Below are 24,056 nucleotides of genomic sequence, written 5' to 3' on the forward strand. Positions count from 1 at the left end.
GGGGGGGGAGGATTCAATGGGCTAGTATCATATTTCACCTCTCTCCATGCAAAACACTCAGACTGCTAACCCCTCCCCCTCAAACAACCATTCTATGCCCAAAAAAATTAAACTAAAACACCTAAAAATAATAAAATCCTCTCATCGAGTCATCCTGAGCCACCCCAAAAACCCACTTTGAGAATTCTAAACAACAAAAAAGAACATGCAAAATCCCACTTGGAGCATTTTGGTACAATGTACAATACACACGCGTTTTTACTTCGCTATCAGTTTCGGGAGCTCTAATTTCAACAAAACTGGTTCTCGGTTCGATTTTCTCTTCGGCAAAAAACTCGTTTTATTTTTCGGGATTGTATAAACGTTGGCAGAATTCGTAAACATCGATTGTTTGATTTTCTCCACCTTGCAGAGTGCACAACCGCATCGTCGCCAGGCTATTCGAGTGTATTATTTTTTCCTCGAAAGTCGGCGATATCGTCAAAATAACCATATCTCTATATAGAATAGAACTTGGGAAAATTAACGATTAGATAAAAATAAACAACACAAAGAACAACTAAAAAGGCTGCCGTTTTGGCTCGTCCACTTCCTTCTATTCGTTGAGCTGAGCAGTATACTTTCAACAACAATTCGATATTTCAATTTTCTCTTTGGTACACAAAGACATTAGAATCATCAAAATTTAATAATACCGATATTTTCAGATGGCTATTGATAAACATTGTGTAGCTATTCAGCAAATGAACGAATCATTTATTACCATTTCCAAGTTAAAAATTCGAGCGTAGGGTTTTTTTCTTATTGTGTTATTGAAGAATGTATAAAGATAACACGTCTAGTCAACTGATTAGCCAGAGTTGGAATCATGATATTATTGTGAATCAACAACAAAACACACAGTGTGCGCAACTTATTCAACGAGAACATGAACACGTCGTCGACTACGACGGATTATTTAGCGATGACGTTATACTGCATCTCCAATTCTGTCGCACACACGTGCTCTTTTCTATTCAACTCGAATAACTAAACTATACACAAAGATACCGAAAAAGGGGCCATAAAAAAAAGGTCAAAGTGGGATTTAAAATCTTGGGAAAAAAGACATAGCCAGGACAGCCACACAGCATTGAAAAAATAAATATCGACGGATTGATTTACTAATTTACAACCTCATACGGACCCAAAAATATAATGTACTCATTCAGCAGGCTTACGAGTATTTACGATAATAATTCGATGTTTTTTTCAAAATTTTATACGTTTTTAATTCGCGACGATTTTTTTATTTCTCGCAGATTAATACCCGTATGTTTGCGTACATTATGTCTGAGTGATGATCTATAAACATATACGCGAGTTTCCAATACCTACATTAAAAATACCAAGGTTAATGAATAAGGCTTTCCTGTTAAATTAAAAAAAAAGATGCGTAAAAATACACTATCAATTCTGGCCGCGTGTACGAAAAAAAAAAAATGTGTAATAACCTCTCGAGCCATTCATAAATTTCAAATGACACATACGAACGTTTCGTAGAATCCGCGCAGAGTCGTCGAGTTAACAATGTAACCACATTATCCGCGAATATACGACAAATTTCCGCTATAATTAACAGATACGAGCTGATCTGCTCTTCCTCTGTCCCCCCTCTTCTTGGTCGAGGCCCATCTTGGTTTACATTACTGGCGGCGGCGGCGTCGCCTCGCGAGCACAAGCTGCGAGATGGCGAATGCGGATAAGGATAAATTAAAAATACATTTACAACTTCGTTAATATGTAAATTAAATTAATAATTAAAATGCATAAAAACCTACGTCTCTCTCTATGATATGTAGCCGAATACGCATTAGTAGATGAAAAGATATCATCTGAATATCTGTTCCGAAATCGTAATTATAATCAATCCTGTATCAACTTTCAACGCGGCGAGGTAATTTGAAAGGTGTTTTGAGGTGATCTCTTGGTCGATATTTTTTTCGCGAGATTTGAAATTTTAAAAATCAGAAAGAATAAGGAAAGAAATTGCGAGGTTGAAATTAGAAAGAGTCAGAAAAATAACCACCACACCACCAGATGACTTTTCAGTTTTCAGAAAACGACGAATCATGAAATCATTCGCATAAAATTGCTAAAACAGTTCGAAGACTTTTGATTAATCAGTAAGTGATTCATTTAGAAACGACTCATTCGTTCGCGAACGATTCATGAAGAACAACAACAAACAGTGGGTTGATTCCTTCGTGACGGAATCAGTTGGATAAATTACCTCGTTCAGAAACTATTTGATTAGAGAACTGATTCAAAAGTAAATCAATCGTTCACGAATGATTCATTGTCATGAGTTCATTGTTTGAAAATCTTGCTCAGAATCACTTTAGGTCACGATGGAAATTGATGTTTGATCGACGATTCGCTCAGTTTGACATTCACTCTTTCAAAAAAATGATTCAGAAAAGGATTAATCGTTCGCAAACGATGCACTCGTTCGTCCAAAAAAGTCACTCAGAAGTCAGAAAAAATTCATACGAGATTAGGAAAGTAATCTATCGAGAACTGTTGGTCAATTGACCGATTCAATTCAAAGAGAATCATTCGTTCGCGAACGATTTGTAAGAAAATCCAAACGATTTGTTCAGTTTGACGTTTGACAAAATGAATCATTTGAATGAATTTTCTCAAAAAAATATTGACTTGAAATACGATTCAAAAACGAATCAATCGTTCGCGAATGATTCACTCGAATGAATTGATTGCTCAAAAATCTCACTCAGAAGTCAGGCACAATTTATGATCAGGAAAGTCAACTCTCGAAAATCCTTGGTTAATCGGTCATCAACGACTGATTCAGTTCAAAAACAATCAGTCGTTCGCGAATGATCCGCCCAAAAATGAACTGATCATTCGAAAATCTCACTCAGAAGTCAAGCTCAATTTATGATTAGGAAAGTAATCCAAACAGAACAGTTGGTTAGTGATTCATTGATTCAGTTCGAAGAGAATCATTCGTTCGCGAACGATTCGCGAATAAAATCAAAAGGTTCGTTCCCTTGACAACGACAGTGAATCACTCGTTCGCGAATGATTCAGTAGAATGGGTTGATCGATCGAAAAAAATCTTACTCATCGTCAGAAGTCGGAATAGATTCGTGATCATGATCAAGAAAGTGATCCATTCTTTTGTTGGAAAGTGGTTCATCGATACCTGATTCAGTTGAAAAAGATTCATTCGTTCACGAACAATTCGTGAATAGTCAGACGATTCGTTTCTTTAATCATTGGCATGCATTTTTTCCTTCAGAAACAATTGGGTTGGAAAATTATTCAAAATCGAATCAGCCGTTCGCGAATGAATCATTTGAATGAATTGTTCGTTCAAAAACTTCAATCAGAATCAATAATTCAACATCGGAAAAATCATCCATTTCAATCATCAGTTACAGATTCAGTTTGAAGAGAATTAGTCGTTCGCGAACAATTCTTCAATGAAATCAAACGTTGCTTCCTTTGATGTGATATTGAGAACAATATGGATGAATTTTTCAGCTTAGAAGCTTCATAATTAATTTGTGACGGTCAATTAACCGATCATCATCATCAATAACCAATTCAGTTCCAAAAGAATCAAGTCGTTCTCGAACGATTCACTGATGGAAAAATAATTAAAAGGTTCGTTCCTTTGACTTCAAATTATTCGGATGAGTTTTGTTCTTCAGGAACTAAGTATTAGGTTAAACAATGATTCGAAAGTGGATCAGTCGTTTGCGAATGATTCACTCAAATGGGGGTTTCGTTCAAAAATCCAACTCGAAATCAATTCATGATCAGAAAAGTTGTCTATTGAGAACCTCGGCTCGTCATTCATCGATCCCTGATTCAGTTCGAAAAAGAATCAGTCGTTCGCGAACGATTCATTATTTAAAAAAAAAAACAAGAGGTTCGTTCTTTTGACTTCGAATTATTCGAATAAGTTTTTTTCTTCAGGAACTATTTGGCTGAAAAATGATTCAAAAGTGGATCAGTCGTTCGCGAATGATTCACTCAAATGGGGGTTTCGTTTAAAAAAATACAACTCGAAATCAATTCGTGATCAGAAATGAGAAAAGTAGTCTAACGAGAATCTCAGCTTGTCATTAATCAATCACTGATTCAGTTCCAAAAAGAATCAGTCGTTCGCGAACGATTTCGAGAACTATGTATTGGGTTGAAAAATGATTCGAAAATGGACCTGTCGTTCGCGAATGATTCACTCAAACAAATTTATCGTTCAAAAACCCAACTCAAAATCAATTCATGATCAGAACAGCAGTCTATCGAGAACCTTGGCTCGTCTTTCATCGATCACTGATTCAGTTTGAAAAAGAATCAGTCGTTCGCGAACGATTCATTAATAGAAAAAATCAAAAAGTTCGTTCCTTAGACTTGAGTTATTCGAATAAATTTTTTCTTCAGGAACTATTGGATTGAAAAATGATTCGAAAGTAGACCAGTCGTTCGCGATTGATTCACTCAAATGAGTTAATCGTTCAAAAATCTAACTCAAAATCAATTCATGATTAGAAAAGTATATCGAGAATCTCAGTTTGTCATTCATACAATCACTGATTCAGTTCGAATAAAATCAGTCGTTCGCGAACGATTTGCGAGTGAAATCGAACGGTTCGTTTCTTGGAAAATGGATCATTTGAATAAATTTCCTTTTTCAGAAGAAACTATTCGACTTCAAAAATGATTCAAAATCAGATCTATCGTTCGCGAATGATTCACTCGAATGAATTGATTGTTCAAAAATTTCTCTCAACGGCGAGACTCAATTTGTGATCAAAAATGCGTATCTATCCAGGGCCCTTGATCAGTTATAAGTTATAACTTATCAATAACGAGTTCAAATTCAAAAGAATCTGTCGTTCGCAAATGATTCATGAAATGTGCTGATCACTCAAAAATCTCACCAAGAATAGACCATATTCGAACGATATTGTCCATATCTTGAAAACGTAAACAATCGGTAAATTTAGAGCCGTTGTCGCTTCTTATCAGTAAATTTTGGGGCAAATATCCTGAAAAAAGTATTACTTTTCGCTTTTTTTCTCGTGATTAGATAAATTTTAAGTTAAAATGCTGAAAAACTGAAGAATTTTCGACCGAGAATTCATTTTTTCAGGTTAGTTTTCTAAAATTTTACATATTGAAGGAGAATTTTTTAAAAAGTGCCACTTATACGTGATATTTGCCCCAAAATTGAAGAAAAAGGTACTGATAAGGACCAAATCCGCCATGTTGTGACGTCAGTCAAATATGGTCTATAAGAATCATTTCACGATCAGGAAAGTGTGACCGATTCAGTTCAAGGGAATCAGTCGTTCGCGAATGATTCACTCAAAAATACCCTTAAGAGGGTATTGCGAAAAATCTTCATTTTTACACAGAAAGATCACTTGCTGCACATGGCAATGAACTGATGAAATCAGCACGAAAATTTTTCGATCCTTTGCGAATATCGTTCAAAAAATCGTTCATTAGCCAATAAAACGAATTTTTTAAAAAATCAGTGATTTCTTCATGATTTTATTACGATTACTGATCAAATCAATGAAAAATTACAGATTAAATCAGTGGAGCTACGTCTTCTTCGGACTAAAACGTGAGAAAAGCCCTTTTGAAGAGTAATTCTGGTTCTCTTACCTTTCTCCCCCTCCCCCCTGAACCCGTAATGATCCCCTCACAACCAAAACAACACGAGTAAGAGGGGGGGAGAGCCAAACTCTTCAAACCACACACAGCAAAAACCACCCCACCATCCCAAGCCGAAAGCATTCATTCAGTCTCGCAGATCAAAAGACCCCTCATCCACCCAGGCAATAGCAAAAACTATATACACGAGCTTATAAATAGGACAATGTTGCCATCTTATTATAAAGAAACGAACAACAGTTTTGCATCTCGTACTCGTCGTCGGTCTCGGGTGTGTGCAATAGAACCGAATGCAATACACGGTGCAGTGTGCAACTGCAATTGCTGTACAATCTGGTAATGTGAACGACGCGGACGCATGGCGAGATGGCGATGGCGGTGCATCGCGATCGGCTCGCGGTCGGAGGAAGGGGAAGGGGATGCTGGCGAGTAAGACCGCAGCAACGTGTGAGGCTGGTCGACCAAGAACGATTCTATCTTGTAATAAGACGTGAGATGGTATCAACGACGTCCAAGATTTATTACACGCATACGCGGATGAATATTTCCTTCGTGTTGTCTCAATGTGTTTAGTTGCACGATGAACTTGTAGTACGTAGATACTTAGGCAGTACTTCTACGTACCTCTCTGTATATAATACGTGGACCACAAAGTATGTACCTCGAGTATCGGCTAGAATAATTATACGAACACGTCGCATCGTTTGTACACATCTCCAGTCGACGTCGTCCAATTGTGTGGTACGCGAACAGAATCCGCAACTTGGCCAAGTTCCGCCAAAAATAACTCTCCTCAGATTCGCCAACTACATGAGGCAGAAGCAGACATACAAAAAAAAAAAAAGAGCATCGTAACTCGTGCAACTACATCGTAGGTACGAGTACCTATTCATGGAGAATTCAAACACATGCGAAATTTCACTTGTAAATTTTTTATCCAGCTACTTATCGGTTGTCGGTATACCTTATTAAAATTTACATTTATGCAAGGTCGCGAAAGAGAGCTCCGGAGGCGCACTGCGAATACAATGTAAAAAACCCACCACCACCACCATCGTGGTCGCCTCGTGTAAAGTAAAATGCTTCGCCGGTATATAGACTATATCTATATAGGTGTATAAGGTCACTTTAAAAAGAGACGGCGATACTCGTTCGCGTTCTCGTAAATCGGCCACAGAGCTGAGCGCACAACCAGCGCACCCGTGTCGTCGCAGCCACAAGAAGAAGTACCGCTTAAGGGTACACAGACGGGAACGGGCTTCGTCGAATGGGTAACCCATCCGTACTCTACATGGCTCTCTCTCAGTCTCTCTCTCTCTGTCATACACACACACAAAGCCACATCGTTGCACGTAGCGCAGACGACGACGACGACCATGCTAAAACGCAACATTGTATGGTCAAGGTTAAACTGGTTGTTATGTCTCGTAGGTACACTATAAGATGTATAAATACATAATATATACGTATTATATTGTATGCATACGTTACGTAGATACTTTCATGTTCGTGCCGCCATCGTTGTTCACTTCTTTTCTCTTCATGTACCCCGGTAAATGGAGGTATATACTGTTGCACTCTACCAGTTCTTTTGCCACAGCTCGCCACTTCTCTCTCTCGACAAAGTATCCGTATATAATACGCAATCTCCTCTTAATATTCCACTTGCCGCCAACCGTCATCTTCCTCTCTTCTTCACTGTGCCATCATTCGTACCACGAGACAGAATTAAAATACGAGAAACCAATCGCTGGACGATGCATTGTATCTCTTCACACACCCATTATCATTGATTGCCTGAGCCACTTCATGGTCTTCTTTCTCATCCTATACTCAATGCTTTTGATGGAAAAGTACGTTGGACGAGTGGACTGAACACTCTGTTTTCATCTCTTGTAGATCTCTCAACATGGCGTCAATCATTTCGGGAATAATTAACAGAATTCAGGAGGTTTTCATCACTAGAGTGCTTGGCAGATTCGCAACGATTGTTTCTTTTCATCTTCATCGTCATTGTCCGGCTCGGAGGACCATAAGAAAACATGAAAACGATTTCTTGGTCATCTTCATCATCATCCGGCCTGGAAGACCATAAAAAAACCATTCCTTGGTAGATTCATACCAAATTTTTTTCATCGTCTTCATCATCCGGCCCGGAGGACCATAAGAAAACATGAAAACGATTTCTTGGTCATCTTCATCAACATCCGGCCTAGAAGACCATAAAAAAAAACCATTCCTTGGTAGATTCATAACGATTTTTTTTTCATCGTCTTCATCATCCGGCCCGAAGGACCATAAGAAAACATGAAAACGATTTCTTGGTCATCTTCATCATCATCATCATCATCCGGCCTGAAAGACCATAAGAAAACCATTCCTTGGTAGATTCATAACGATTTTTTTTTCATTGTCTTCATCATCCGGCCCGGAGGACCATAAGAAAACATAGAAACCAACCATCATTCTGAATCTGAGCCATTATTGTCGCGATCTTCGGCATCGTTTCAATTCTGCATCAATCAATTTGAGGATCATTAATATTGATTCATGATCCTCTTCTTCTTGGGGCAGATCACCCAACGTCAGGTTGAGATTGTTTTACGGTTTCAGATCATCAGAATTCAATATATTAATATTATCAACCTCAATACATTCATGCTGTGTTTTTTCATCTTTTTTATTATCCGGCTCGGAGGACCATATATCTATCATTTTCTGTCGCTCGATTGTCAGCGTTTATTTCCTCCCTTGCCAACGTCCCTTGCAGCTTTCTTGCACACACAGTAGAGTCAGATACTTACAACTCTCCAGCATTTCTAATGAATGATCTACAGTGAGAAACAAAAGCTTCAAACCAAGTCCATGCAAGTCCACTGAAGTAGTTTTTGCATCCAAAGCACAGCTTCCTTCTACTACATATCTTCTCTTTTCCTTGACTTTGATCTTTGTGATAGTCTGCAAGGACTTCTCATCTGAGACTCTGGCAACTGAACTTGACCATATCTCGCTTGCAATAACCTTTTCAATCTTGTCTACCAGAGAAATATCCCTGAGGTTCACGAGAGAAAAGAAAGATGTAGGAACATTACAGAACCTATATTAATTTTGCCTCAGTGAAGTACCTGTACCTACCTCTATTTGACTTCAGAAAAAAAATTCCCAGAAGGTTTTAAACGATTCAATTCAGAAAATTCTCTATACGAAGGAAAAAGATCTATTCGCAGAACGATCTAAACGCAAATGAAATCATCAAATTCCCTTCATATTTGCATCGTTATAATTATTACAAAATAAACGCTAATTTTAAACAGCTGATAAGTTACTGTAGATAAATCAACGTAGGGTCGACAACCTACCGAACAGAGATGATAAGCACAGCACAGATCGTTCGACGTCCTTATTGATTTCCTTCAAAAACCATATTATCAATATCAAATGAAAATTTTCATTTTTTTTATTCGATCGTGCACTAATCGTATAAAAATACATCGCCATAAAAACAAAGAATACCTACCTACAATTTTGAAGTTTTCTTTTCAATTAAAAATGCATAACGAGTACATAATCAAATCGAAAAAATGTCATCAATTTCCAAATTACCATCCCCCCCCCAACTTATGTACTCCAGATCATTTCACATCCTTTCACATTCTGCCTACTCTATACATAAGCGAGAAATGAAACGCCTCTTCTCCACCACTCACGATCAGCATCCTACACGAGAAAAGTCACCCAAATCCTACATCGAATGACAAATTGCAGCCGGCTCGACGGGAGTTCGTGTATGTAATAGAAAAACACGTTACGCGTATAAACGCCAATAAAACACGATAATGGTAATTTTTTTTCTCTCTTTACTCTAGTGTAGGTTCACAAGTATGTAGACTTCACACGTTGAGCATTAGCGCATTAAATATATTTTCTCGAGTCTTACAAAGCGCGAATAAAAGAGAGATGGAAGGAGGGTGTGGAGGTTTTTTTCAACTTGTTGAAGAAAAAGGGGAATGCAGAATTGCAATCTGTAAAAGATAAAGAGGAGGAAAATGTGCTTGGTGAGAGCAAAAATGTTGGTCATTGAATGAATAATTCTCAAAAATATAAATTAATTATTTCATGGATCGAGAAGCAGAGATAGGGAGAGGAAGATGTTCCTTTTAGAGAGTTTTGAAGCCCCCAGAAGATGAGGGTTTTAATCAAAATTATTGTTCAGGAAGAAATCAGTTTCTCGAAAAAACTTCATTCGATAGTTCGATTCAATCATTTCTGAAAGTTCGAACCCTTTTCAATTAGGTCAATAATCAATAGTACCTATAATCATTTCTAAACGACTCATTCGTTCGCAAACGATTCTCGACCTCTTGGGTAAATTCGTTCTTTTCTGTAGGAATCGTTTGGTATAGGTATTTTTTTCTAGGTTCAGGAATAATTAATGGGTTCAAATGATTTAAAAACGTATCTATCGTTCGCGAATGATTCACTTGAATGATTCAATCGTTCAAAAATCTTGCACAGAATCCAGTCACGATCAGAAAAATAATCAATTCAGAACTGAAATTTAACCATTCATCAATAACTTATTTATTTTGAAGAGAATCATTCGTTCGCGAACGATTCGTGAATAAAATCGATCAATTCGTTCCTCTGAATATGAATCATTCGAATAAATTTCCTCGTTCAGAAACTGCTGCATTGAAAAATGAGTCAAACGCGAATCAATCGTTCGCGAATGATTCACGTAAATGAGTTGATCGCTCAAAAATCTTACCCAGGAGTTGGAATCGATTCATGATCATAAAAGCATTCTAATGACTGATTCATTTCGATGAGAATTATTCGTTCGCGAACGATTCGTAAATAAAATTGAAAATGAATCAAATGAATAAACTTCTTTGTTCAGAAACTGTTGAGTTCAAAAAAATCGTTTAAAAATGGATTATTCGTTCGCGAATGATTCGCTTGAATAAGTTACTCGTTCAAAAATCTTGCTCAGATTCGAGTCATAATCATGAAAAAATCGAAAAACCTATTTAGGGTTGTTGGCTAATCGTTCATCAATGACTGATTCAGTTTGAAAAGAATCATTCGTTCGCGAACTATTAATGAATAAAATCAAACGTTCCTTTGATTTCGATTCGAATCATTCGAAAGAAAGAATTTCTTCGTTCGGAAACTACAGGGCTGAAAAATGATTCACAATTGAATCGATCGTTCGCGAATGATTCACTCGAATGAGTTGGTCGTTCAAAAATCCTAAAGAGAATCAATCCATGATCAGGAAGTAATCTATCTAGGGCAGTTTGTTGGTCGTTCATCAATAAACATGACTGATTCAGATGGAAAAAACTCATTCGTTCGCGAACGATTCGGTAATAAAATCAAACGGTTCGTTCCTTTAACAATGAATCATTTACATCAATTTTTCATTTTTTTTTCTTTAGAAACTATCGGGTTGAAAAATCAGAAAACAGAAAAATCATTCAAAAGCGAATCAATCGTTCGCGAATGATTCGCTTGAATTGAATAGGTTGATCGTTCAAAAATCCTCATAAAAATCAGCTCATATTAAACATCAGAAAAATCATAAATCTAGAACCGTTGGTTAATCGTTCAAAAATGATAGATTCAGTTTGAAGAGAATCAGTCGTTCGCGAACGATTCTTCAATGAAATCAAATGGTGCTTTCTTTGGGGTTTGAATAGTATGGATAAATAAATTTCTTGATTAAAAAACTCGCATTGAAAAATACTTAATTTAAAAATGGATCAGTCGTTCGCGAGCGATTCACTTAAATGAGTTTATTGTTCGAAAATGTTACTCAGAATCAATTTATGATCAAAAGAGGATACGAGTGGTCTTACCAGAGCAGTAGGTTAATCGTTCATCATCATCATCAACAATTAATTCAGTTTGATAAGAATCGGTCGTTCGCGAACGATTCGCGAGTTGAAAGAATGAAACAGTTCGTTCATTAGACTTGAAATCGTTCAAATAAGTTTTTCAGTTTAGAAACTTTATGGTCGAAAAATGATTCAAAAATGGATGAGTCGTTCGCGAATGATTCACTAAAATATGCCGATCGTTCGAAAATCTCACTCAGAGTCAGAATCAATGATTCGCCAATTCACTTCACCGCCACAAAAGTTGAGATTCAGTTAAAAAAAATTAGTCGTTTGCGAACGATTTGTGAGTTGAAAGAATCAAACAGTTTGTTCCTTTGACTTGAACATCATTCGAATATCGAATATATTTCTCAGTTAAGAAACTTTGAGTCGAAAAATGATTCAAAAATAGATGAGTCGTTCGCGAATGATTCACTAAAATATGCCGATCGTTCGAAAATCTCACTCAGAGTCAAAATCAATAATTCACCAATTCACTTCACCATCACAAAAGTTGAGATTCAGTTTAAAAAAATCAGTCGTTCGCGAACGATTCGTGAGTTGAAAGAATCAATCAGTTCGTTCATTTGATTTGAAAATCATTTGAATATATTTCTCAGTTAAGAAACTTTTGGGTCGAAAAATGATTCAAAAACGGACGAGTCGTTCGCGAATGATTCAAGTCGTTCGCGAACGATTCGTGAGTTGAAAGAATCAAATAGTTCGTTCTTTTGACTTGAAAATCATTCCCATATATGTATATCTCACTTGAGAAACTTTTGGGTCGAAAAATGATTCAAAAATCAATCAGTCGTTCGCGAATGATTCACTAAAATTTATGCCAATCGTTCGAAAATCTTACTTAAAACAACAAAAGTTGAGATTCAGGTCAAAAAAATCAGTCGTTCGCGAACGATGTGTAAGTTGAAAGAATCAAACAGTTCGTTCTTTTGACTTGAAAATCATTCGAAAAAATTTCCCAGTTTAGAAACTTTTGGGTTGAAAAATGATTCAAAAATCAACGAGTCGTTCGCGAATGATTCACTAAAATATACTGATCGTTCGAAAATCTTGCTCAGAATCGATGATTCACCATCACAACAGTCGAAATTCAGTTCGAAAAAATCAGTCGTTCGCGAACGATTCGTGAGGTAAAAGAATCAAACAGTTCGTTCCTTTGACTTGAAAATCATTCGAATATATTTCTCAATAAAGAAACTTTTGAGTCGAAAAATGATTCAAAAATGAATCAGTCGTTCGCGAATGATTCCTTCAAACAAGCCAATCGTTCAAAAAATCCTCCTTAAAATACACCAAAAAACCAAACCTGATTCGCAATTCAGCCACCATCCCCACTAATTCATCTCACAAAACCTACTCCTAACACTGAGATCACAAAAAACTCACCTTTCCCATACCCAACGACACACCCGGCATAAAAATTCTCTTCGTTCATCCCGCAAATGCCAGAGACCCGGGGGCCGTAGTACGTAGAATTTCATCCACTCCTACGTACCTACAGAGCTCACAGTTCGCTCAACAATTTAACATAATAGCAATTCGCAAAACGAATCGACTTCGGTATACTGCAGCAAGAGAGACCTCGAGGCGAAGTGCGGTGTAAGGTGAGTCGCGAACGAAATGGTCGCGTTTAAATTAGATTCATTGCGGAAAATTAGACAACTTCTTACAAGAGAAATAAGTATGCACGCATGCAACAAAATGCATTTACAATCTGCCTACTCTATCCATTATTTACGGTAATGACGAAGACGATTCTTCTTCTGGTTACATTATATGCAGATTGCCTTGCGTATAGGGTGTTCGTTAAAGCTCGTCTTTTGTATGTACCTCATAGCATAGCAATTACCTACACTGCAGAGATGTTTCAAGCGCATAAGATGACATTTTGACTTGTAATGTCTTTATTTTGCCAACGATTGGATGTTCTTTGAAACCTGCTGAAGTTTTCTTATACATATATTTCTGTAATGCCAAGTTCTTTCTGAGGAGTGGAAAAAAATGATGAAAAATTTCGCTATTTTCAATCTATTCTTTCTTCCTGTTCTGTTTCCAGCCAAACCCATGGATCAGTCCCCCAATCACACTTGGGCTGCTCACGATCCAAATTCCGACTCGAAAATCGAGCTTTTCTGGGATCCCTGTACAGACATGACGGTATACGATCGTGTTTACGCCGTGTGTTCCGCTGAGTGAATGCGATAATGAAGCTCAACCGAACTACACACGAATAAATGCAGGGTGCAATTTTGACGATGCAGTTTCGCCAATCGCGTATACACCTCCAGCTCTACCTCTCGTACATCTCTACACATCCACGCGCTTAATACACTATATACGAGTGCGCTTCCACAGCGACAAACGAAGGTCACCTCTTTTATAGTCTCTCTATAGAGTATACATACATATACGTAGAGTATACTTTTTTGCATGTATATTAACATTATAAAGCTCGGATCACAGAACACCAGCAGCAGGAGGAAGTGCAACAAAGAGGGAGGTACATATCGCCGTGTACTATTCATTAAAATGCGCTGTTTCTTATGCAGCAGCGGGCTATACCTACTATATACATACATATACGCAGCTATAGTATGGCGATGGCGCATCGTGCTCGCTAATATGCACCAGACAATGTTCTCTCGTTCGTGATTACGAGCCCGTGTAAGTAATAATCAGTGTAAATCTTAATTATGCCCCTACTATAACTAGCGAATAATCGCATGGTCATTTCAACAGTGCCAAGCAGAATTACTAATTACATCGTCAAGCGTTGAAAAAAAAATATCATAGGCTAATACCGAGCACCGAACGAACGCATCATGCACCGATAATGCATTCGTCGTCGACGCATATCGAGGTGAATATCTAAATACTACACACCACTCGAGGCAATTACACGATTGCAGATTTATTGAAAAAAACAAACAAAAAATTATCTTCTAATTGCTGCAGCTGGGTATAGTACGTGCAATTTGGCGTTCGCTATAATAATTCGCTCTTCGCGCCTCTAAGTTGCATTCTCACATAATAGTATAGCGATGAGCAACAAACTACGTACATACATACAAAATCTATATATTATGCTTATGCATGAGGCGGTGGTAATGGTGATGGTGGTGATTTCGATGTACACGAGTGTAGGTACGTGAAGTACTCCCAAGGTTAAATCGATTGAGATATCCAGTAAAATGTAGTAGGTTTTTCACATAGGTACTGCGGGTAACCGGAGAGGTGCAGTGCATTTTATCGTTTTACGTAAAATATGCCAACATAACGCAATCTCGCGATTATGCTGATAAAACAGGCGAGCCAACCAATTTGTAATTGATTATTTCAACTTTTAATAACGCCAGCGATTTTCGATCGAAATTATTCGGAGAAGAAGGAGAAAAGGATATGAAATTAAGCCAATTGGGCAAACTGCAATTCTAGCTGACTCAGCAAAACCACAAAATCGAAAGTGCTTATCGTATTGTGAAGTTTTCGAAAAGATAAGATTACCCGATGCGGATAGTTTGAAAAAAAAACCTTAATTTGTTCGCCTGCTTCTTTATTTCATAAATGGGTGTCTAACGAGGACCTTCAAAAAGATAATTCTTGAATGAAAAATGGGCCTATACGTCCCTCCCCCCTCCCCCCTTAAAATATCACGTTAACAAAATCACTGCAGCAAAATGGTTCAAAAATTGATAAGTTTTGAAAAATGTATCAGGAAAACAAAGAAACACATCAAGACAAAAAATGAAACTTGATTTTTGACTTCAGCTCATTCAAGCTGCAGAGGGATGGCCAAAAACACCTTTCAGTGGTCAAGAGAAATCTAGACAAATTTCAAAATCTGTAATGACAGAATAAAATGAGTTTTTTCTTCGCAACAATAGAAAATAGGATCCTGCTAAAATCTACTTTCAATTTCTTGTGTCCAATTTTTTTCACTAAAATTCTGAGAAAAAAATCACAAGTTTCATTTCTTCATTCTCTTGTAGTAATTTTTTTCCAAAGTATAAATAGTCGAGAGAGGAGGAGGAGGAGGAGGGGGGGGGGATTTTCAAATTCACTAAAAATTTTAATGAAAATTTCGATAAACGACAATTCTTTAGTCGAAGTGAACGACTACTCCAGTACTCCTTTTCTGACCAACTCGTAAAAAATAATTTTACAATGTATGTACAGGTATTGTTTTTCTGAAAAAAAAAATCAAATTCCAATTTTTCAAAAATGTTTAAAAATTTAATAGGCAACTGAGCAGTCTTCATTTTTTGAATTTTCCTGAAAAATTGGGCCCAACGTGTTTTATTATAAGTACATATAAGTACATTACTGTAGCGGAGCCAAATCGTGCAGGAATTTGCTGACAAGCTATTGAGAAAAAATTTTCGTCACCGTGTTTTTGCACAGAAAAATTTCAAACTTTTGACAATTCAAGGACAACAAAATACCCAAGGTGCCTACAAATCCAAAATTAGCATAGAAAGAAGTCAATGGGGAGGGAGGGGGATTAAAAATTGTTCAATTGGCTGATTGTACATCAACTTTCACAATATTTGTAAAAAATAAAAACACAAAAAACAAAAATTGATTGAAATAGCCTCTAGTTCAAACATTTTTTTGAAATTTTTTCGTAGGGGTTAAAATTATTGCCCTCAGTGAATTTAATAAAAATTTCTAAAATTGACAGACATTTGTATCCGAAAAAATGCTCAAAATGGATCAGAATTGGGGCAGCACAACTTTTAGAATTTTTACACCATCTATTGTTTTATTTCAATTCATTTCAAAACTGAAAACTGTCTTAAATGGAGAATCTTCGTTGACGAGAAACAGACAATAACACATTATTTCTACACTGAATTAATTTACACAAGATTGGACTTTCAGCAGGCATTTTTTCGATTGTTTCAGAAGGAGGGAATAAGGTGGGTGAAAAGTTATTCCAGGCAGGGCTTCTTCGAGTTCGATCAATGAAAGAGAAAAAAAACAGCAGTTTTTCAAAGCAACTACAGCAAAAAAGCAGAATTTCCTGGTAACTGGTAGACATTTTTTTTTTGAGTATTTTGATTTAATTCTCCACATTTTTTTTCTTTCATTTTTCAAGAGAGTTAAGGAATATTTATGGGAAAAAATCAGAATTCCAAAAAAAAAAAAAAAAAAAAAAAGGAAAAAAATAGTTGAATTGAAATTTTTATTTGGTTGAAAAAATGGGAAAAAGCAGCACTTTTTCAAAGAAATTTCAAAACAAAGGAAGAGTCTTGATTTGGTAATAAAGGTGGAATTGGGGGGGAGGGGTTTGGGGAGTGAGAGTGTGGGTTTAATTTTTCCATTTTTCAAAAGAAGCAAAAATCAGTGTTATAAAAAAAACAACAGAATTCATAAAAAGGAGAAAATATAAATACCTATTGAAAACTTTTTTAAATGAAAAACAAAAAAAAAAATAGGGAAAAAGCAGCACTTCTTCAAAGAAACTTCAAAAAAAAGGAAGACTTTTTGGTAATGAAGGGGAATTGGGGGGGGGTGGAGAGGAGGAGTTATGGTTTGAAAATTTCTATTCGTCAAAATTTTTTCATTTTTCAAGAGAAGCAAGAATCAGTTATGAAACAAAAAAAAAAAAAGAATTTATAAAAAAGAAAAGAAAAATATATAAATATTGACAACTTTTTTAATTGAAAATAAAAAAAGGGGAAAAGCAGTATTTCTTCGAAGAATTTCAGGAAAAAGTCAAGATTTCTCAAAAATGAGCAAGAAATTGTTTCAAATATCTCAACTACGATTTGGGGAGAGAAGGGTTGAATTTTTTTTCACTTTTCAAGAGAACTAATGAAATACCTAGGAATGAATAAAAATAAAAATTGAAAATTCCGAACTGTGATTTGAAAAAAAAAATTGAAAAGAATCAGGACTTCTGGCTAAAATGTTCATCTTCAATGTTTAAATGAAGAGAGAGGAGCAGGAATTCATTAAGCCAAATTTTTCTCATTTTTCAAGAAAAGGAACTACAAAAGAAATGAGAAAAAAAATTCAAAATTCTGAAAGAGGCAGAGAATAAAATGATATTAAAATTGTGAAAACTCGATTTAAAAAAAAAAAAACATCTTTTTTTTCTAGCAATTTTGGCAAATAAATCAGAATTTTCAGTAGGAATTTTTTCAACGTTTCAATGTCGAGATGTGTAAGGATGGGGTGAGGTCAAAACTTCATCAATCAAACGTGATTTCGTTTCAAAAAAGTACTAGAATAAATATCTAAGAAAAAAATCCCCAATTCCAAACGAACAAAATGAATAAGAAATTTAAAAATTTGATTAAGGTTTTATTGAAAAAATGCAAAAAAATACCCTTCAGGTCTCACTTCCTGTTTCAGTGTTCATTTGGGAATCGGAAAGAAAAGAACCCGAACCTTTTCCATTTCTTTATTAGGTGAAGGTATTTTTAACTTGCCTAGATAACATTTTTTTCAACTCGAAAAATTTTAAATAAATAATTGGATAGGTACACTGAAACTGAAAGAAACGTTAAAAAAATTAGAGAATAGAATTAAATCGAAAATAATATCGCGATTTCGTTTTTCTAAGCTAGAAATAATTGTTTTTGCAGATTTCAAAATTATCACAATGATCAATGAGAAGAGGAAATGGCAAGAATAAAAAATATAGAGAATGACTCTTGACAAAAAAGAAACGGACGGAATAGCTGTGATATCGTTAGATACATTCCAATACATACATAGTTTGACCTGCATTCACAATTACAAATTTGCATCATCAAAACCGAGATAAAAGATAACAAGTAAAATAAAATTGATAAAAATTGATCAACATTTTGAATCATGGTATATATGTATGGTTATTTATATTCGTTCGCTTCTTTTTTTCAGATTATCATTTCTGGAAATGAGAAATCACAGGTTTCGATTTGTGTTGGGATCTTGAATGAAAAAACCAACCTATGCCACAAAAAAATTCCAACACTAACAAGTAGGTAAGTACATATTAATCAAAATTTAAAAAAAAACAACTCAAATTTAAAAAATTCTAGCACCGATTTTTTTGAAAAAATTCGAGAAAAAAATAAACTGATCCAAAAAACAAGCAACTCTTCACAAAAATTCAAACAAAAAATTCTCCAACACCGAGGCAAAAAAATCAAAAAATCGATTCAAAATATTCAAAACCATCGCCTAAAATCACCACTACTTCCAAACAGTATCTCCAACTTTCCAAACAGATCCCAAAAACCACACCAACCTAAACAAAAACATCTATCAAAAAAACCTCGATCCACCTCTAGAGCCTCACTGCCTCATTAACCTATATTCCTATCAACCTAATTATACACAATATGTATACCTTCAATCTTCATCATCCTCTCGCACACACCGAAAAAAAAACCTCCATCAAAAATAACCCACCGATGAAAAAAAAAATCCTTTTCGTTTCTCTAGGTATAAAACGCGAACACCCGCGCCACACGAAGGGAATTTTTCATCCCGATCACCGAAGCGTTTAAATTACCGCTCGTGCTAATTTACCTCACACCTTTGGCTCTTCTAGGCGCACGGAAACCCAACACTTATATCGTGCAACGAATGCATCAGCTGCATCGGTTGCATCAGCGTATACCTTACCTATACCTATATAGTATATAGTCGTGGCAAATACCCATATTGCCGACCAATCTAATGATACAAAATGAGCAGCTAACCAGCAACCAGTTGCAGCTAAGCGCTATTCGATACCATACAATAAGTATCCGATGTTATAATAATGATCGCGAGTCGAGGCGAACTAGACTATAATAACTTTTTTTTTTCTATACTCTCTTGTTCGCAGGCTCCCTGAACGACGCTCTCGTGCTTTTTATAGCCGCCGGTATATGATGAAGCAATGCAAAATGCATACAAGTCACATAAGTCAACGCGAGTGGGAGCGAATCCTTCTCTAGATTGCAGATAAAGGATATTTTTTTGGACCAGATGATCAATTTTTGGAGAGCTAATGGGCAATGGTGAAGTCATCGAGGAAATACAAGAGGTTGGTTTATTTTAAGACTTGTTAGAAAAAATGGAAAAATTTGAGTTACAGGGTTTGATAATTTGAAATTAATTCACGAGCTGAAAATTAATTTAAGTCAAGTACTCAATTTAGAAAATATAAAGAGATTACCCCCAAATTTGAAAACTTCCCTCAATAATCATAAATCTTCAGAGTTCTATTGAACTATGCCTAATTGGGAAAGATCTGTCCTCACAAGGGAACCTCTTGACGTGTTCGCCTCCAATTTGAACCATCCCATGATTTTTGGGAAGAGAATGGTCTGAAGCACCAACATCCAAAATTTCAGCTGCCTAAATTGTTTCTTTTGAAGTTTGGCAACTTTTTAAAAATTCAAAATGGACAATTTTTGACAATTTAGCAAATTATTTCTTTCAAAAAAAAAAAAAAAAAAAAAAAGTTTAGTAAAAATAGTGGAAATTAATCCTGAAACTAATGTGAACTCTCCAGAATCAAATTTCACCATAATTATCTGGTCATTATGAAGGCTCCAGCAAGATTTTCGATTTCTCCAGAATTTAAAAATTTCTCCAGAATGAAGTAAAACCGATTCAGGCAGTTGAAAATCGAGTTATGACTTATTCTAAGCCAGTTTAAAAATAGCTTATCCTCATTTGAGCCAATTTCCAGGGGCACACTTCCCTGGTGTTTTTCTAACCTGCATTTTCCCGTTATTGTTGCTTGTAAAAATATTCAAATCACAAAAAGACAATCGAGGTGTCCACTTGTAAATCAGGCTAAATGAAGATTAACTCGTTGAATAGATCGAGAAATGAGCCAAAAACTCGATTTTTAGCTGCCTAAATTGATTTCCATGCTTTCTGGAGAAATCTAAAATCGTGCTGGAGGCTTCAGAATGTCTCAAAACTGGATCGAAGGATTGATTTTAGACAAGATGAAGTCATTCGCAAAATTTTCAAAAATTACACCGTGAACAAAAAAGTTTTGAATTTTTTTCTTCAAAATAATCATGCAGAAATCGACCCATAACGTGGATCAACTCGTGGAATTGATCGAGAATAAGCCAACGCTCAATTTTTAGATGGTCAAATTAATTTCCACACATTCTAGAGAAATTTTAAAATTTTAGAGAACTCGAAAATCGCGCTGGAGGCTCCAGAATGATTCGAAATGGTAAAATCTGAATGAAGGGGGAGGGGGGAGGTGGTTTCAGACAAAAAATAGTCATTCGTGCTAATTTCAAAAAAAAATTCCTATGAATAGAAAATTTCAAATTTTTAGAATTTTTTCATAACAAAGATATAATTCTGGTCATAAAAACGCAGAGACCCATCTGGAAATCGAACCAAATCGGGAAAAACTCTTTGAATAGATCGAAAATAAGCCGGACTTTGATTTTTAGCAGCCCAAATTGATTTCCATATTTTTAGGAAAAATTTTAAAATTCTGGAGAAATCGAAAATCGCGCTGGAGGTTCCAAAATGACTCCAAATGGTGAAATTCGAATGGGGAGGGGTGGTTTTAGACGAAACAAGGTCATTCGTGCAAATTTCAAAAAAAATTCCTACGAATAGAAAATTTCAAATTTTTTGAATTTTTTCATAACAAATACCTACATAATTTTTGGTCATAAGTCCACCTGGAAATCGAACCAAATCGGGAAAAATTCTTTGAATAGATCGAAAATAAGGCAAAACTCGATTTTCAGTAGGCCAAATTGATTTCCATATTTTTAGGAGGAATTTTTAAATTCTGGAGAAATCGGAAATCGCACTGGAGGCTCCACAATGACTCCAAATGGTGAAATTCAAAGGGGGAGGGGTGGTTTTAGATGAAACAAGGTCATTCGTGCGAATTTCAAAAAAAATTCCTATATTCAATTTTTTGAGTTTTTTCCCAACAATTTTGGTCCTAAAAACGCAAATGTCCGCCTGGAAAACGAACCAAACCGGGAAAAACTCGTTGAATAGATCGAGAATAATCTAAAACTCAATTTTTAGCTGCCCAAATCGATTTCCATTTTTTTGGGAGAAATTTTAAAAATTCTGGAGAAATCGAAAATTGCGCTGGAGGCTCCAGAATGACTCGAAATGGTGAAATTCAAAGGAGAAGGGGTGGTTTCAGATGAAACAAGGTTATTTGTGCAAATTTCAAAAAATTTTCCCAAGAATACAAAATTTTAAATTTTTTGAATTTTTTTCTAAAATTTTTGGGTTATAAAAACGCAGATGCCCGCCTGGAAATCGAACCAATCTGGGAAAAACTCGTTGAATAGATCGAACATTAACCAAAACTCGATTTTTATCTGCCCAAATCGATTTCCATGTTTTTTGGAGAAATTTTAAAATTCTGGAGAAATCGAAAATCGTGCTGGAGGCTCCAGAACGACTCGAAATGGCGAAATTCAAAGGAGAAGGGGTGGTTTTAGATGAAACAAGGTCATTGGTACAAATTTCAAACAATTTTCTCATGAATACAAAATTTTAAATTTTTTGAATTTTTTCCTAACAAATATTCGGGACATAAAAACGCAGATGTCCGCCTGGAAAACGAACCAAATGGAGAAAAACTCGTTGAATAGACCGAGAAAAAACCAAACTTCGATTATAAAATTCTGGAGAAATCTAAAATCGCGCTGGAGGCTCCAGAATGGCTCTAAATTGAGAAATTCTGATTCGAGGCTAGTTTCAGACAAGATACGGTCATTCGTGCAAATTTCAAAAATTCCTCTACGATGGACAGAAAAATTTTAAACTTTGAGAAATTCTTCCTTTAATAAATATTTTGGTCTAAAATGCACTTAATCTGTTGGCCTAAAAATCGACTAAAATGCAGGTAAACCCATAAAACCGGTCGAGGATAAGCCACAACTCGATTTTTAGCTCCCCTAATTAATTTCAACAACTTTTGGAGGAATTTTAAAAATTCTGGAGGAGTCGAAAATTATGCTGGAGGCTCCAGAGTATCCAAAAAGTGTGAAATTCGGTTCAGCGGAATCGATATCAGTTTCAGGATCATTTTTCATCATTTCTACTAAATAAGTAGGTATGCTTGAAAAAAAAAAAAAAAAAAAAAAAACTCTATCGCTGAAAAAAGTCAATTTTTAATTTTCAAAAATTCTCCAAAAAAAAAAAAAAAAAACGAAAAATTAATTTTGGCAGCTGAAAATTTGGTTATGACCTAGCAGATCACGTTTTTTTTTTTTGAAAATCGCGATTCCGTTCAAATTGGAGAAGTTTCCTCGCAAATTCTATTGATAAGTCACAAAATAATTCTATCACTTAATTAGGTATCTATCTTCTCACACACTCGACTAATTTCTCATTCTACTCCCAACAGATCACACCACATCACGTGAAAAAATTGAATCCAAATTAGACCAGCACTCACCCACAATCGAAGACGTATTACCGAACGAGCTCGGCGGAGTCTTGTTGTTCAACGGGACCGGTACATAGACTCCAGAATCGCTAACGCTGGTTGATCCCGGACTGCTGGGTTCGACGTCGATGACATCGGCAATAGAATGGGATCCTTTGCTGGACCTCGCATCCGGACTCATGACCGGACTAAACAACTCGAGCGGCGGTTCCGGTGATTTCTCGCCCATCATTCTGGCCCTTTCTTGAGCCTTGCGGAACTCCATGATTTTGGTCTCGTGCAGTTTACGAGCTCTCCTGTGCGCCGTCTCTCTAGCCATGACTTTTTGCCGGGTACTGGTTTGGACGCATTTTTCGCAAACGCAGTTCCAAAATCGGCAATATCTCTTGTGCCCTTTTAGCGGTATCTTGAGGCCGTGGTTTTTACATCGGGCGCAGTTCGGTGCGGTGCGAGGGTTGAAGGTGCTGGAGGCGCTGCGACTTCCATCGTTGGCCGGACTATTCGGACTGGAGGTAGTTAACGAGAGTGGACAAGAAGACATATCCTCAGGCTGGCTGAATGCTCCTTTATTGATCATAACTTGCGATCGGATCCTCGATGCGGATGGCAGAGAATCTCCGGCGGCTTGGACGAGAGTACGTGAAATTTCCAAATACGTGTTATCTGACTAGGTAGACGACGACGTGCTCGATGTATTCTTCATTCGGATGCACCTGGCGCAGAATCCGCTCGAGGTGAATTATGTATGAAAAATTCGATAGATCACTCGCGTATAGGTATATTTATATGGATCGACACCAAACTCCCAACACTTCACGATTTCAACGACGAGTAAAATTTTTCACTGAAAAGAATCACACAGTTTAGTATAAAAAATATCTCAAGTACGATAGCGATAAACCGAAACGGAATTTTTTAGCCAAAAAAACTTTAAAGTACGCGAACGACCACCAAGTCTCTCGAAGGTACCTACAACATGGTACGCTGCGGTGTCATCAACGAAACGATACTGCTGCGACTTGGACTTGGCGATTTGAATTCACGATACTGGATGCGTGCGGTGC

General features: G+C 36.3%; 1 protein-coding gene across 4 annotated transcripts in view; it reads right to left on the bottom strand.

Moving 5' to 3' along the window:
* Window positions 1-24,056, bottom strand: part of LOC135836307 (doublesex- and mab-3-related transcription factor 1-like) — a 267,274-nt gene that overhangs the window by 234,073 nt on the left and 9,145 nt on the right. The window contains exon 1 of one of the 4 annotated variants that reach the window (XM_065351052.1): window positions 23,002-24,055. The exons of the other annotated variants lie outside the window; for them this stretch is intronic. Coding sequence (XP_065207124.1) covers window positions 23,002-23,569 — 568 coding nt within the window. The 5' untranslated portion in view covers window positions 23,570-24,055. Of the gene's footprint in view, window positions 1-23,001; window position 24,056 lie in introns of those variants that run through there. 4 annotated transcript variants of the gene reach the window in all.

This window comes from Planococcus citri, chromosome 1 (genome assembly GCF_950023065.1).
Source record: "Planococcus citri chromosome 1, ihPlaCitr1.1, whole genome shotgun sequence".
NCBI classification, from domain to species: domain Eukaryota; kingdom Metazoa; phylum Arthropoda; class Insecta; order Hemiptera; family Pseudococcidae; genus Planococcus; species Planococcus citri.